Source organism: Plasmopara halstedii (assembly GCF_900000015.1).
Source record: "Plasmopara halstedii genome assembly, contig: Scaffold_3060, whole genome shotgun sequence".
NCBI classification, from domain to species: Eukaryota; Oomycota; class Peronosporomycetes; order Peronosporales; family Peronosporaceae; genus Plasmopara; species Plasmopara halstedii.
Window position 1 is genome coordinate 1,705,166 of NW_020189964.1, and position 16,863 is coordinate 1,722,028.

Below are 16,863 nucleotides of genomic sequence, written 5' to 3' on the forward strand. Positions count from 1 at the left end.
GATCGCAAAGTTTTAAACGGAAGAAATAATTAGACGTGGATTAAGGTTGTCGTTACTCGGAGTAAGTGGATTGCGATCCGCTACACTCGTTCTTGTTCTAAGTATAGAAAAAGTACCTTTTGTAATACTTGTTGCCATAATATACATAACCACTCTGATAATCAGTTGGAAGCTTTCAGGTGACTAATTGCCACACTAATATCACGATGGCTCTTTTAGGGCCTTGGTGTGTTAGGTTTGTGGATAACCAGTGGGTACACACGTCAACATTGGCTACTTCTTTGAACGAAAAAATGCCTTCGATTCGCGACCATATAACAAAGAACGGGGTTCATTTATTCATCCAGCTGAAGCAACACCGCTAATCGCCAAACGTGCCTTTAAGTGCGAAGAGCGGATAAATTTATTACTTCTATTGATAGTATTGATGACCTGATAATAAATAGCCCTACGTCTACCTATGACTATTTCACCTCCTGGAATTGGAAGCTTCATGGATCTTAAAGTTTTCATCGAAGAGGATGAGGATCCTAATACGAATCAATGCGGATGAACCAGTGAAAGAGCCAATAGTGTTGACGAAAGATGATCGATCAGTCCAAGGATTTTTTGCACTTTGGGTTAAGTTTTGTTATCAAAACCGCACACAGGAGCGTATTTATCATCGCATAGTGCGTCAGTACACAGCAATGTATCGTGACGAAAACAATAGCTTTATCGTGATGACTATCGACCCCAGAGGAAGTAACACAAGATGACGTGACAATCACAGCAACAAATGTGAAAGTGACAGAAAACTTCATGCTCAGTTTTGTTGGATGTAAGGAAGTATAAAAATAAAAACCTCAGACGAAGACCATGTCAATCTGCGACTTTTGTAGCTCAGCTATAAGATCTTTAGAGATCCTGCTGGAATACCACCTGGGATAAACACCCTGTAGTATCAAGCTGATGCAGCTTAACGCTTTGGTAAAAGACGTTTTTTGTTGTCATATATCTTTGACGTTTTCGTTGATCCGCTTAACGCCATCAGAACACAAAGCTGTCTTGAACAAAGACAGAGAAAAAGATAATGTGCAAGATATTTCGGATGTGATCCTTCTGTTCGTATACACAAAATAATATCCCACCTTTGTTTTTTTCTATCAGAATCAGCAAGATGAATTGGAAAAGGTAACATTGAGACACCCCAAACTATTAGTGTAAGGAAATTGTTCCTGAAAGGTCGACGATAAAAGAGCACAATAAATTGTAAAGTATCCTTGCTCTTTGTCGGATGGTACAGATAATCATTGCAGTCAATGCCATTTCTGCTTCAGCTTTTGCACGGTCTCAATCTGCGCTGCGTCGCAAGCCCAAGACACTTAGATCACAATTAATATATGATTGATTTCCTAATGCTGATCTATGTAGCGATCGCTTGTAGGCAGCGAAGCGAACAAGCAATTGACAACTTTCACCGATATTTATAAATAAGCGGCCTTGAGATCACAGCTTTTTACTGATGCATCTACGGAAAAGTATTTTGATCGACTACATTCTGCTGTGGATTGTGTTCTTTTAAGGTAATTATAAGGCTATCAAAGTGCTCAATCGTCGTCGCTGAGGTCGTCCAGTGGATTCCCACTACGCTTTTTCATAACGCGAAAAAACTCTTCCTCGTTAATCAGTCCGTCTCCATCGCGATCTGCTTCATCAATCATCTCATGCATTTCTTCATCCGTCAATGTTTCGCCTAGTTCAGTACACACACGCTTTAAGTTTCGAAACGAAATCTTGCCTGTGTTATCATCGTCAAAAAGCTGAAATATCTTCATAATTTCTTCACGTGGATCTCGTGAGTTCTAAATAGACAGGAAATAACGTCTTTAGATGAGTTGAGTTTCATAAAGTAGATGCTTTGTGTACGTACCATTTTACCCGTCATCAGTTCAATAAATTCATTCAAATTGATCGTCTCCGACTCGTCCTTACCAATATCAATAATCATCTGATGGATTTCCGCTTTCTTTACTTGAAATCCAAGCGCCCGCATAGCAGCTTTGAGCTCTCGCATGTCGATGGTACCGCTAGAAGTTGTATCAAAGAGACGGAAAGCCTCCTTGACCTCTTCTAGATCCTCGTTATCCAATATTTTCTTAACTGGCTTTGGCTTGCGACGAAGCGCAGCCCGAGATCGTGCAAAAGTTGAAGCGGACATGGCATTTGACTGCAATAAAAGAATCATTATCTGTACTAACATGCAAAGAGCATGGAGACTTTACCATCTATTGTGCTGCTATCGTCGACCTTTCAGCTGATAGATAGATTAATTTTCTCAACTTAAAATTTTTCGAACTTGAATCTTAATGTCACTTTTCCAATACGATGATAGAAAAAAGTCCAAAACGTGGATGCTTATTACTTGAATTAGAAGAGGCAAAATATCTTGCACACTACCTCTCTCTTTCTGGCTATCTTCAAAGACGGCTTTGTGTCTCAAAATTTTGATTACATAGGGTAGATTACTATGTAAACGTTAAAGACGTATGACAGAAATTACCGTCTATTCTCATTGCAGTCATGGCAACTCATTTTGTGGTAGCAAAATCTTGCAGCGTACAATTTCAAACGTCAAAGTTTTATCATTCCATGATAGCCACAGAGGCTGCATGCGCCTTACTGGCATTACGGGCTTAAAAACGAACACGAGTGTCTTGACTGCCTCTTTCCAGCATACAAAGAGCGTACATACTCGCAGCATTTCAACTCCTTACCAAAGTGATAGGCTGCAACATCTAAATATCACAAGGTGCTTATATCTCTAAGCATCTTAAAGCACAAAAAGTCGCAGATTGACATGATCTTCTCCTGAGGTCTTCCCCCCAACTCCATTTCCTCCGACAAACCTGAGCATGAAGATTTCTGTCACTTTGACGTTTGCTGCTGTGACTGTCACGTCATCTTGAGATACTGTCTCTGTGGTTGATAATCATCACGAAAACGCTATCGTTTTTCATCACAATGATGTATCGGGTACTGTCGCACTATGCGATGATGACTACGCCCCTGTGTGCGGATTCGACAACAAGACTTACCTCAACGCGTGCATCTTTCAGGCGACTAACTGTCACGCTAATGTCACGATGGCTTAATCAAGGCCTTGTCGTGTTAGTTTTGTGAATAATGAGCGGTTACACTCGTCAGCATCGGCTACTTCATCAAACGGGACAACGCCTTTATTTCGCAACCGTAATCATTCAGCTAACGAAGAATGGAGTGCATCAATACATCCAGAACCCATGTTTCTCATGGCTGCCAAAGATTTCTCGCAGCTACGAAGCGTGATCAAAAGCGCTGAGCGTGCTAACCATACCTTCGTGCGTTTATTAACATGGACTCGTGTATAGCAACTTCACCGCATACACCATAATCTAAGTTACATGTCAAGCAACGCGTTGACTGATTTTGCGACGACAAGTTTAGTGATGTGTATATATGCAGCTATTCAGCTTGAAAAAGTTGCGGGAGAAAAACTTGACTCAATGCAATAGTCTTCAAATGCTTAAAATGAATTCCAAAACATTCCTGCAAGGAAAGTGGCCTCATAAAGACGAACATACCAAAAGCATACGCAACTACTTTTTATTGTCTTCACCGGAAGGGCTGATTGACTAAACTCGCACAGTATTGGCAATCCGGAGCATAAATTAGCGATGACTGGGCTTCACGCTCTCTTTTTGACTAAAGTATTGTGTTCATGATCTAATCATGAGCAGTAAAAACGTAAGAAACAACTTGAACGCAGGAGATCCTTTTTCCAGATTGATCTTACCAAGATCGAGTGAGCACAGTCACGAAGCCGTGATATGGTTTCGTACCTTGAAATAGCCAATGCTGACGATCTAATCCATATTATCAAAAACATTACTCACAAGACTCAACTTTGCGATCCTGATATTGCCACTGCGAATAGGGTAAAATTGTGTAGAAATACCACCTAATGAGGTAGGTATATGCCCCAGGTGGAGCACGACTTTCAGATCCTACAACGAGTCACTCTGCGATAAGTTGATTCGATGCATCAAATCGGTTTCCATAACATCCTGCCTCTTCACGAACATGTGTTTTCTATCAAAGTTTATCGTGAAGATGAAATGAATCAGCATACTTATCGTATCCAATGCTCGTTCGTGCATCGGACCGATTACACTGAGCATTGCAGCCTTTGCACCAGCACTAACATGAAACGCGGCTTGCAATCCAATCGCCAATTATGGCAAAAACTTTGAACGATGACATCGCGCCAAGATCACATACATTGGCGCTCCGACTACTTGCAGCGGAAATTCTTGTACCTTTTTCGTTCGTCACCATCCGTAGATAAAGCCTGACGTAGCGCGACGCCGGTGTCAGGAAAACTTCAAGCATGCGGTAAGTCAGATCTTTTGCGATTAATTTAAATCATTGGAGCTCTGACCATTCCTTTATGGCAGCATCAGCTCTCTCTTTGCCGTAATAGTAGCATTATAGCGGCAGCCAAGACGAATACTATGAGCCCACGCGAGAATCCAAGACACACACAAAGCGCTCTACTACAGCTTTTTGCAGCCACGATCGTTGCATGACCGCACATCTCTTAATGAACTCGTTGTCGCCAAATAAGCCTACGGTTGAGATTGTCATACAATGTTTTGAATACAACATGACTTCTATCACAAACTAATTTAAATCAGACGTACTAGCTCCTGTGACCCCCTCGACAGTTCTTGCTAAGAGATTGTTGTCAAAGACATAGCCAATGTGCCAATCCACGTGATCAATCCAAGGCACATCCTGCAACTGCGGGAGTAAGGCTGCGCATTTCTATGCTCTTTTGAACGGCATGTGTATTAAGATATACATACTTAACATTGAACTTAACAGCCTCAGGATCTCGAGTTCGCTACTGGGTGAAGTGAACAAATTCATTTTCTGTAGCTTGCTCATGCAATTATTTAGGTCAAAGCCACTTTGGTGAGAGGTGCACAGCAACCTTTTTGGAGTTGTCGTCAATTTGAGAATTTAGACTGTGTTAAATTGTAATTAATAACGGGGCTTTTTTAAAAAATCTGATCTCATTAGGAGATTCGTTTCTGTCATTAGTTTATCTCGAAGAGAGAGCGCAGTGAGCAATTCAGTGGTCAGAAGCGGTAATCGCTCGCCTCATATATATTAGCAGCTTAAATGTTATGACGCGCGCTTTTAAAACGCCTCATCATGGCGTAAATAGCCATCAACGTAAGGCCGCTGTTGCTGACCCGGGATGTAAAATTTGTATATTTCAATACTAATGATGTAGATGTAAAATCGAAATTGGCGATGCTTGAAACAGCGCATTAGCCAGTCGCATTTGTGGGCTACAGGCATAGATATCGCGCGCGAGAATAAGCATTAATGTGCAGTACTTTGGTGGAAATGGCGTTCTCGCCATTAATAGTAATGCAGCGACAATATTGCAAGAGATTGCACCGCCCTCCCAGGGTAATCTAATTCTTGCTCACCCGGCAAGAGTGGCAAAAATTTGTGAATTATGTGCAGCTGTTGAGAATTGCGATGGTGCCAGATCATCTCCGGGGCAGTAGCAATAGCCAGTTTCATGGAAGGTCTTTGGACAATTGGGGCTTGAACTGAGCCCTGTCGAGCCCAAACACCCTTTTTTATGAAAGATGTATTTATCGCACTAGATACTGAGCTTAGATTTTGTTGTTGAAGGGCTTATTGTAGTACGGAGATAGAAGCTCTACGACCAAATAAGCAGCGATGGACCTTACCCAATCTGTAAAGAATGAAAGTGATGGCCTCTCATCTGCCGAGCAGCTTTGTGGTACTTACAGGTGGTAAATCCTACCATTGCGCCCTCTGCGCCCCCTTATCTTGGTTGAGATGAATGGAGGTCCATCTCTCACGGGGAATCCTAGGCCAAGCAAAATATTCTGAGTCTATGGGGAAGGTATAGGGATCTATTTTACGTCGCGGAGGTCGAGGCAAAAATCTCATCTTTCAGAGAGGCGACTCGTTTATAATTGGCGGGGCTCACATCCAGGGGTAGTAAACAGTCAGCATCAATCTCCTGGACATTGTTGAGCCATTTTCTGCTCTGATGGACTCCAAGGTGTTGTGAAATCACGTACACTGCGCGACTGTCAAGAAATAAAAATATGTGAAGACATTGATAACGCCGCCTACTGATACGATTCCTCGTACCTGATCAAGTCAAAAAGATCACCCTTCTGTACATTCTGAAGATTTTGGCAGCGTAAAACGCTGTATGGTCGAAGTCCTTGATTTGAGATACAATTTTATCCTACAATGCGACATAGTTCGAGCAAAAGTCGAAATTTAAGTAACCACCTACTTCGTTCCTGGTAAAGCTTTGGTTAGTCATAAAGTTTACACTGCTAAAAGTCTGAGTACTTTTGACGCAGGTATAAAGCTGCAATTGCTTCGCTGCAAGACATGAAATCGTAGCAATGATACTGCTAAGTGCTTTAAGCTAGGTGAGCTTCATGAAGAGAGGAGAAGTAGAGCTCTTTACTTGCTGTCACCACAGTATACCTTAGCTAAAAGACGGAATACTAGCGACGTTATGGCATGGAAATCATGCACTTGATTTGGTTGAACGAATAAGGGCGACCGAATTTTACGATCTTAGGGTCTGATGACAGAGAGCCGAATCAGAATAGCATAGATTTATTTAACGCGCAAGACACGTTTCACCGTCTCCTATTGCAGCTGTTTAGGTCACAATTTACCGATACATATCTAATTCGTCGATGTACATGTCCATAGTCTTGTAGGTCAAAACGAGTCGGAAGTGAGCGCCATCATTAAGCATCTGAGGGACGTGCCCCAATGTTTGCGTTTTAACAAGTTGTTTGCTAGCAGAAATAAATTCGAACGAATCCTCACGTATGGGACGCTTCATTGTGAACATCGCTTAAGGCGATCCCGCGTAAATTAAGGACATCGTAAATATGCCAGAGTCGTTGTGTTTCAATGAGAATAGAGGAGCAGGTTTGGATTAGCCACTTTCTCACACAAGTATAGTACGAATAACGCCAACATGGCACGATCATCGTGAAAAAGTTTCACATAGTGCTGGGGTGCGGTAAGAAAGTAGGCCTTTAAGGCTGTGCTATAAGCTATCAGCCACCTCAAGTTCGGCTCTTTCGAACTTGAAACGACCATTCTACTGACGCGTTAATGCCTTTGGGTGTCAGGTGTTGGAAGCGACAGAAAAAAACTATCCAACTAATCTTATATAAATATTTCCTCTAGTTCGGCTAGACTTATTGTCGGAGATAAAGAAGGGACATCCAAGGCAATATTATGCTGCGTGTAGAAAGATGTTTCCTTGCTGTTTGAATGGCATTATAGCCGACGCCTACTCTTAACTGTTCATCGCGTAGTTATTACGTAACCGACAAATCACTAAAAGTATAAACTGAACTCGTACAGATAAAAAGGCACTTAAGCACTAGATGGCAAAATGCAAAGTATATATATTGAAGGTCCTTAGTTCGCCATGCTCATCTAATCATTAAATAATTGATATTTATAGCAACATCTACAGCGTATACTCGGCTGTAGACGGGTATTACATAGATGCGTCCTTGCTGGTTGTAAAGGTTTATATACATGTATGATACGGCGTAAACAAAATGTACTCTGCGCAAAATTACCGAAGCTATTTCTCGATTCGGACCGTTTATTGTCAAACCATAAAGAGATTAAATCATATTTGAATATGAGATTGTCGTACTTCGCTTCGCCGTGGTGAAGATCTCCATACTTGAGTGTACTTGCATGTCATGCACGTCTAAAAATAACGAACTTTGTACTAAACTTTGTGAGCCCGTTGAAAAAATACTGATGCTGGGTAAGAGACATCTATCTACATGCCTAGTCTATATGGGTTGATTCCAATCGATAGAGTTAGTAATTCGTATGTTTATTATGTATTATATTGTGGCAGAGGTATCATCGTAATAGGCAATACTGGGACGTTCAGCTCCGCGGGAGACGTCTTACGAAAGAATAAATTCAACAGCTAATGATTCAGAAACGAGCGGTAACAATAAGACCTCACAGTTACTGTGCGGGGTTTCACGCGCCCTTATTAGAAAGGACGGGTCGCACAATTTTGTGCGACCGTACATAGGTGTGTATTACACAGTTGATGTAACAACACAGTGGTGTTATCAATTAGGTATAACTATATTCATCAAGAAAACCTGTGTTTTAGATATTGGCGGCTCTGCAGCCACTAAAACAATCAAAAACATTTCGTTTTTTTTCAGAAGTGTTGGTAGCCTTGATCAAGGCTTTAATATTAATATTTAGAAGTAGCGGATTGCGATCCACTACACTGATCATATGTATGTCACTAAACTAACCAACGCGTTTTTAAACATGTAAACTTTTATTGTGTACACAGCAGGGTAGCCACTCACGATTCGCGTTAACAAACACTCAAAGTTTTGGTTTATACGCTCCTACCAAGGATCTTTTACCGTGACGAGTCGACAAATACAAAATATGATTATCTTGCACAGTAATATTGTCTATGGCTTTTCGTGCGACTCGCAGTCACGTGTATTAAGGACTTTTTCTACTTCGAGTGTCGTAAGCTCAGAGGATAGTACAGTATTGTATTTATTGCACCTGTACCAAATGTGTGCGCTGTACATGCACAAGTCATGCCGTTGCGGAGTACACGCAAATTACACTATTCTTATCGGACCTGAATTAAAGCTCATCTAATCTAAGGACTGCTCCAAACGAGGATGACTTAACATCATTATGAAGAGGTTCGTGAGACGTGCGCTAGTTATGTAATACCTCAAAGAATTGTGTGTAGATTTTTTGTAATGGGGTTTCACGTACCCTGGGGTACAGGAGTGTGTGTCACACGAGATGGGCATGGTGTGACTGCACCCAAACAAGAATACCGTATGTGGTAAGGTAGCCAGTAGTTATGTATGTATTTAGATTTTGTTAATATATAAGCCGAACATAAACTAGTAGCATTACAAGCGCAGAAGAAGTGTCGGACACTAGCTGGGCTAAGGAAAGAATAATATCTTCTGACCCCGCACTCGCCGCAATTCATTTATTTGTAGTAGTACGAAGCATATGTACTTTGCGTTTCGTCTAGTTCGGCCGAGAAATACAAAGGGTCGACCCCCCCCGCACAAGGTTGTCCATGAAAGTCTGTGAATCCGAATGAGTCTGTTAAGCCTTTTATTTGCACCATCCAACTCTGGAGATGATGGCTGTCACTTCATCACGTCGCGCGCAATCCGTACTAAAATGTACGTGGAGTACCATGGGAGCAAATACGACCAGCGTAGTCGCCCAACGATATCGCCAGAGAATTCTGGAAGTTGGTGCTCAACACCAAGTCGATTGCGATCGAATAATTACGCAAACCCGACGGACAAATCCTTTGTCGTTATTAGGCGATCGTCAAGGTGCGCGATATACGTTTTCGATATGCGAAACTCGTATGCGAGGGACAGGTAGAAGCAGAATGTCGTGCAGACTCGGTAAAGTATTCACCATCTGCATCGTCGCTGTATTTGTCGTCGTCGACTCCGATGGATGGATCCCATCGATGAGACAAAGTTTTTCTTTCGTTTTGGCTCCTTCCTACTTACGGACTGCGTCACAGCAATTAGCAAGGAGATGCGAATGTGGCTCACACGAGCTATTGGAATTCGGATATGCGAGAGTTTTTTAGCTTTTGGGCTCATGAACTCGCTAACATTATCACATGAGCTGTATCTCCCCACGGAATCGGCGTGCCGACACAATCTTTTACATGAAAGTGGGTAACCCCGTCTCGGTCTACCACCGACAAAAGAATCATCAGTGGTTGAACAATCGACCGCGGTGTCGTTGAGGACATTTCCGTCGGTGCTACACCTGCAGATGAGGGACGAAACAACGCCTCTGGACGAAGTTGAAGCAGCTTCGGATGCAAGTGCGAACGCAATAGCGAGATGGGCCATCAAATATCGAAGGCGACGGAATCACTGTGGGCTGAAGTTTGCCATGTGGAGGTGAGCGTTCACGCAGCAATGTCTGCACTGTGGACGGAATCCGCTAGGCTCCAGGCAGTGAATCAACGTCTTCGTGACGAAATTCATCAACATCAGAGTGTTATGGCTCAAAGTGATTCGACTCTTGGGCTTCAACGTCGCGTTCACCTTCGTTCAAGATCTCGGTCACCGGAATATGATCAACCTCGGTCGTCCAATCCGTACGATAAGAAGAATCACAAAGGTATCGCTTGAGCAAGCTAAGGAAAACGTTGGATCGATACGGATTCAGCCTGGTAAGTCGAATATTTTTTATTTCTGGCGCTTTTCAAGACCTTGAAGCGACCGGTGAATCGGAGATAGAGCTTGGAAGATCATATACTAGAGACGGCAGCGTTAGCTATGTTCTTCGTACTTACTACAATATAATCACCCTGTTTGAATACATGTGAAATTCCACGTCCATGCGTATCAGCATTGGTTTCTCTAAAATTTGCGCTTTTACCACGGTCGTGATACAGCATTTGCTCTTTTGGTCATGAACTTGTCAATGAATAGACGAATTCGAAGCTTGTCAATCGAAGTGAGTTGGGAAGCAAACGCTTGCCTAGCCCCTCCCTCACCAGAAGGTTTCGTGTCCTTCAAACATACAAGAGGCAGCGCTGGACGGCAAAGGCCACTATTGTAAAATAAAGTAAAGCTGGTTAATGCATGGACCGCATTGTTGATGGCAAACTCGACCATTGGGAGCATAGCACTTCATGTCGTCAGCGACGATAAACAATGCTGCGTAGAGTGGCTTCTACAACGCAATCCGCGCGCTCATTTAATCATCGGTCTCTAGATGGTCCTTGACGGCCATTTTTAAGCGAGTGCCGAATATACGAAATAAGCTTGACCAAAAGTCTGCTGTAAAGCGCGCAGTAATTGACTTTGGTAATCCATGATGTCGAAAGACATGATCGATATATCATCGCGCGCTTCGTTCCCAGTAAGATAACCAACCGTTGGTGCGGGGTACGACATCTTACTCGAACAGTCTACAAAGGCCAAAACGCCAATATGCGTAAGAGTCCAAACTGACGCACCGCCGGCAATCTGCTGGTACTAGCAGACTCTGCAATGGAGCCTGACGAGATGGGGAAGGCTTCACACGCTGACATACGTCACGCGGACAAAGATACTTCTCAACCCAAGCGTCTACATTGGGTCACCAAAAGTGGTATGCAATCTCTGCATTAGTCTTTTTCGACTAAGATAACCTGTGATGGGTAGATCGTGTACTTCATGCACGAATGAGTGCTTCAAGTCTTCGTTTTCTAGTACAACAACCCAATAGTCATCTCTTCCATATACTTGGTACTACAATAATCTGTCTTCACAGCATTGTCCATTGCTAATAATTCTTTGCTGTGAACTGGGTGATTTCGCTTAGCTACCTCGACTGATACGAGATGACACGTTTCTGTCCATTAACATCATGCTGTGACATTATAATTCCAATCGCGGAGTTGGAGACGTCGCACACGACACTGTCGGTAAATTGTCGTTTGGTAATGCCAAAATGTGCACTGCCTGCAAGCTGTGCTTGACATCGTCGAAAGCGACAGCACACTAATTTGTCTATGACCACTCTTGATCCTTCTTCAACAAGTCCGATAACGGGCGTGCCATGTAGGCATAATACTTGGTATACCGATGGCGATACTTGGCCAAACACAATCATTTCCTCACATCCTTCTAGTCCGTTGGTGTCACCAGATCGCTGTGATCTTCGCTGAGACTGGCTGATCACTTTCGACACCGAGGAGGAAAAAAAAGAACTGGTGCTTCTTCTGCGCCAAATATACATTTGTCAATGCTGAAAAATAGCTAATGTTCTGTCATACACGCCAATACCTGTTCCAGGTGTTCGAAGAAAACTTGATCGATAGATTAGGTTTCGAATAAACAAAAATGTCGTCGAAATACGTCGACGGAACAATCTCAGTGAATGGAAAAAATGCGTGACGGGACGGTTAAACGTCGCTGGCGCATTGAATAAACTTTGCGGTATCACAAGCCACTGCCATAGCAATGCTCTCTGCCGTATACGAAATCGATAAAGGATATATTCAAACTTGAGTATCCATCTACTAGATCAAATACGCTAAAGAGTGTTGAGCCAGTCATCTTGATGATAATGGCATCGCATGAAACAAAGGTTCGTGCTGGCACAGTTTTGGCGCTCAACTTTTGTATGCGTATGCAATCCGCCCGTTTGTCATTGGGTTTGCGAATGCAACACGTTGGGGTACTGTGGGGGGATTTACTCCCTCTCACCCACTCCTGTTGTTGTTTAGCAGCAAAGAACGAGTCTATAAACTTGGACTGGCAAGGGCCACTGACGCCATAGCAGATATCCTGCACCTTGCTTCATCTCGATCTCATCTAATATACCACGATATGGCGGCCGAATGGGATTCGGACTTAAAAATGCTGACGTGTACTTGGACAAAAGGGTAATATAAGAATGACGCGGATTCTTGGGAAAAGTTCATCCGCGTCGCGGTTTAAACCGCTGTCAAAAAAACTTCAACGACACTTGGTTCCGAGCCAAAGGACGTATTAATCTCTTCTGATGCTGCGGTTGTACGACGAATCATAACGACGTCGGCGAGCGCACCATTCTTGAGGTCTTCAAGAAACCTAGGGAACGGGGTGTTCTTCCAGGCTCGTAAGTGCAGATATTTCTGGCAGTACGACCGTAGAAGCCTAAACGGGTTTTCTGTCAATGCGTTCACAACCTAAATTTGTGCTTCCGTGCAATAGAATTCACCGAAAATTCGGTTGCGAAAGCGATAGTTTTCTCGTCAGAACGCCTACCAGAGCGTTGTAATTTGACTTGTGGGCTCCTAATAGAGATCGATCTCGCTTCATCGTCCAGCGCGTTACTGTGATAAATCAGTTAGCATCTGCACTTTCCCAAATGTGAACTTCGTAGATTATCTACGAAAACTGCTAACATTGACTGATATCGTTTCGTGTGCAAGTTTTTGTCAGTAAAACATGCAAAATATTAACCGCAAATAATTGTGTAGCAGCAGAGATGTATTCCTAAGTGTGTGTGAAGATCTGTAAGTACGATGCGTGATGTATGTACAATATTTGGTGCTTATGTGCGTGACGGTTCTCGTTAGTATAGTGGTTAGTATACACAGTAATTTATCTACTGGAGCTTTTGCTGAAAGTTCGTACTGTCGGAGCATGACTGCTCGCACAGTAGCGTAACCTTCTATTGTCTTACTCTCCTCAGTAGTGCTCTCTACCGGAGTATACGGTACGGTACTTCCACGATAGCTTTAGCTATTGGGCTGTTGCTTTTACAGCAGATTCACTTACTGGAGCATAATGCGCTTCCATGGTAACATCATCAACCGGAGCACTGGCTTTCACGGTAGATGATTCTACTGGAGTATAGCGGGCTTCAACGATAGACTTTACAATCGGAGCAAGAGCTTTCTCTTTGCTACTGGAGCGTAATCAGCTTCCACGACGGATTCAATCCTCGGATCACAGGAGCATTAATTACTAACCGCACCTTCTTGGAGACTTGTGGATTCACAACTATATACCTACAGACGGGCATTTGTGATTTCCAACCAGCGAGCTACTCGAAATCTGCCTGGTTCTCCAGTCAATCCATTATTCATGGTCGTTGAACCACTCATACCTTGTATAAGATCATAATGATCTTCCGTGTTGATGAGGGTAAACGTCAATTTGAAGTCAAAGTTCGAGGATTTGACTCGTAGATCGAGTTTAATCTTCTGTTGTGAAATAATCGCACCCGTCGCAAAATGGACATGTATGTTACCATTATTCTTCGCACATAAGTCATCGAAGAGACGTGAATATTCCGCAATACTTCTTGTCCGAGCGTAATAAGTTGACGCTCCAACGTCAATAACAACTCTGATGGGTCTTCCAACCCCCTTCATCTTTGCCAAAACAACGAAAAGGCATCCCTCCTCTCCATATTCGTGGGAAGTCAGAATTTTGTCAATGCCAACGGCTTCCCATGCACAAAAGTAGTGCAGTAAAATGTCGTCGGTTCTACGCCAGTAGCCCGCCCCGCGCCTACTATGTCTGTGTACCAAAATTGACGATGTTGAGCGATGGGCCTCCTCGATCGCTGCGGATATCGGCTGAACGGCAACGGCCACCAGGCGACTGGCATCCCGCTATCCCCCTCAACTACGAATAGAGTAATCCGGTAATACACCAGTGGGTTTGTACCCATTAATCTTCATGAGGCAGTCCCGTTCGAAGTGGCCTACTCGGCCACAACACCTGTAGACGATAAAATGCAGACTGGGCCATGGGTTCAGGACCGCCACTTGACGGCGGGTGCATGTCGGTGGGACGAGTGGATAAACCACGCGATCGTCGCTGATGCTGATCATTGTAAGGGGCAACGAAGATTGAATTTTCAAGCTTGGTTGGTGGTCGACAAAATACTCAGTCTTTGGAGGTCCGATCCCGAGTCCCTCCAACACGTCTTTCGGAATCAATAACGCACGCAATTTGCGAAGTACTTTTACGAAGCGGTGGATCGAGCGTTTGCCCTGGCGACACTTCAAAAACGTCGGACGATGTTTAAGCGCCGCATTCATTGGAAGAAGCATCTTTGCCTCGATTCTTGGAGAATCGATGGCAAAGATGTTCTTTCCACGTGAAAGCCAATTCATTGCAGCATCTTGCATATGCGAAAACGCAAAGGCGACCTTTTGCTTTAATTGTAAACCAGCACAGCTACGCCACGTGGGAATGATGAAGTCTTCACGTGGTCGGTGGAGTTGGGAGCGACTGGGCAACACGATGCACCATGTATTCCATGATGAGAGGCTCCAACGTAAGAGAACTTGTGAATTTTTTTCTGACTCGTTCAACAAGATCGGCTTTATAAGCCATTAAGAAGTGGACGTGCTCCTTGATCACATCTTAGTCGTGAAGTAACAATTTGATGGTGGTTTCACAAACTAGTTCCCCTTTCGGATAATACGAATAGTTGAAGCGGTCTAACGGTAACCGCTAGACTGTGACGTAAGTCTAGTAGCTGTGATCAGACACCTTCCATATCGGCGGTGAATTGACCACGAAGAGCTATCAGATGTGACAGAACAGCTGGTTACACGCCATCTTGCGCTTAGGTAGCTTTACGTGGAGGGTTACTCTTCTTGCACGGCTGTCGTACGCGTCCCTTAAACGACAAAAGTGTGTGGATCTCTGATCAAAATGAAGACTATATATATTGTAGATGTAACGGGGTTACACGTACCCTGGTTTGAAAGGGCGGGCCACACAAGATGGTGCGACCGTACAAAGGTGTGGATTGCACAAGCAGGTGTAGTCACACAATGGTGTGTCTACTCCTTAACAAGAAGTCACTACGCCGGTAGTCATGTATATTGTTCAGGATTTACTCATTGGTTAGATTTTTTTAAAAAATGGCGGCTCTGCCGCAAACAAACAGATTCATGAATGATGCATGGCGGCAGCCATATATATAAACACCGTGGAAACTGCAAAAGCGAGCATTCAACGCGTCTACGTTTAATTTCTGTTCCTGTTAATTGCCGGAATATTGTAATTCTTGGGTGTGAGTCCTGAATAATGACGCTTTGCCTAAGGCATCTTTATTTCTAATTGAACAAAGTGTGCGTATCTTTTCGCGGAACTCGCTAAATCGGCCCGGTATTTGTTTATGGTCTTGTAACTTACACTCTACGTTTGAGGGCAACATATTATTTCATTCATATCCGTTTCCTGTACTGAATTTATTGTAGCTTCATGCTCATGCCGGGTCCAGAGTACATCGTATTGGCGCTTAAACATTTATAATTATTATAGGTATTGCACCGTTGCGCACAGCGACGTCGTTGTCACGTTTTTCACAGGGCACGGTAGGATGGCTAGAATTCTCCTCAGGCGCAAATTATAGAGCCAGACCAGCTAAATATGGTGATGGACACACTTTGGCATTGGTCTGGCAATAAATTGGTGCATGTCACGATGATGACGTCGCGCATTGATATGGTGATACGTGCATGTACATAAAGCGTGTTGAAGCGTTGCTGAAAACTAGTGATAACATTTGAGCTCAGATGCCGCGCTATCAAAATGGTCGGCTGTGCGGGTCACAATTCCTTACCCTTGAGCTTTTTGTACAATAGTGCTTCATTTAACTTGTGGTGGAGCTTCATGGAAAGGACCCCAAGTATCAAACTCCATACGAGACGCACTTTATCCATCCGCGTACGATTTATCTAACAAACCAGACATACTTGTCATCGGCAGTATGAACAGGGAGTACGACATGTATAAGTTTTTTCCTCATACACACTATGAATTTTGTTTATTGTCTTCTCTTGCTACATAACAAAAGCTATTTATTTCATTCAGTAACGCATCTGTCTTCGTAACCTCTGTACAAGGGCCGCGAAGATCCAATCCTATCTTTGTAGGTTTATGCGCTGATCGGAGACGTGACGTTAATTGCCCGCTCCAATCAATATAACAAAAATGTGGACCACTATGACCCATTCCACAATTCCCAGTATTTCTTAGAAGGCAAAACGTACTGTGGATTGCTGATCAAGGGTCCAATGCTTGCACTACTCAAGCGTCGGATTTAATATATGTAAAGTATGAGTTGAACTTGCTTGTGTAATGGGCCAGGTCCCATTACACGAGGGGTGTGGACCACATACTCTGTGTCTCACATTAACTGAATACCCTGTATTGTTGTATATCCCTT

The 16,863-nt window shown here is 43.3% G+C and overlaps 5 protein-coding genes across 5 annotated transcripts; 3 read left to right on the top strand and 2 right to left on the bottom strand.

The window, feature by feature from the left end:
• The first annotated feature begins 159 nt into the window (after positions 1-159).
• Positions 160-1,115, top strand: PHALS_15189 (uncharacterized protein). The gene has a single exon (XM_036407237.1). It carries the CDS (start codon positions 522-524, stop codon positions 756-758), a length of 237 nt encoding a protein of 78 aa, XP_036263480.1. The 5' UTR covers positions 160-521; the 3' UTR covers positions 759-1,115.
• A 474-nt stretch (positions 1,116-1,589) lies between these two features.
• Positions 1,590-2,267, bottom strand: PHALS_06844 (caltractin; the record flags this gene model as incomplete). The annotated part of the gene is made up of 3 exons (XM_024720204.1): positions 1,590-1,844; positions 1,913-2,209; positions 2,265-2,267. 3 exons carry the CDS (start codon positions 2,265-2,267, stop codon positions 1,590-1,592), a joined length of 555 nt encoding a protein of 184 aa, XP_024585426.1.
• Positions 2,268-4,530: 2,263 nt separating this feature from the next.
• On the bottom strand, positions 4,531-4,893 carry PHALS_06845 (uncharacterized protein; the record flags this gene model as incomplete). Its single annotated transcript, XM_024720205.1, has 3 exons — positions 4,531-4,646; positions 4,722-4,835; positions 4,887-4,893. The coding sequence occupies 3 exons, from the start codon at positions 4,891-4,893 to the stop codon at positions 4,531-4,533; spliced, it is 237 nt and encodes a 78-aa protein (XP_024585427.1).
• A 4,731-nt stretch (positions 4,894-9,624) lies between these two features.
• On the top strand, positions 9,625-10,319 carry PHALS_06846 (uncharacterized protein; the record flags this gene model as incomplete). Its single annotated transcript, XM_024720206.1, has 2 exons — positions 9,625-9,854; positions 9,995-10,319. The coding sequence occupies 2 exons, from the start codon at positions 9,625-9,627 to the stop codon at positions 10,317-10,319; spliced, it is 555 nt and encodes a 184-aa protein (XP_024585428.1).
• A 6,131-nt stretch (positions 10,320-16,450) lies between these two features.
• PHALS_06847 (uncharacterized protein) lies at positions 16,451-16,741 on the top strand (the record flags this gene model as incomplete). Its single annotated transcript, XM_024720207.1, has 2 exons — positions 16,451-16,507; positions 16,571-16,741. 2 exons carry the CDS (start codon positions 16,451-16,453, stop codon positions 16,739-16,741), a joined length of 228 nt encoding a protein of 75 aa, XP_024585429.1.
• Between the last annotated feature and the right edge of the window lie 122 nt (positions 16,742-16,863).

What these genes read in the sequence shown, in the direction of transcription:
- PHALS_15189 (XM_036407237.1), top strand. Translation starts at nt 522, where the DNA reads ATGAGGATCCTAATACGAATCAATGCGGATGAACCAGTGAAAGAGCCA.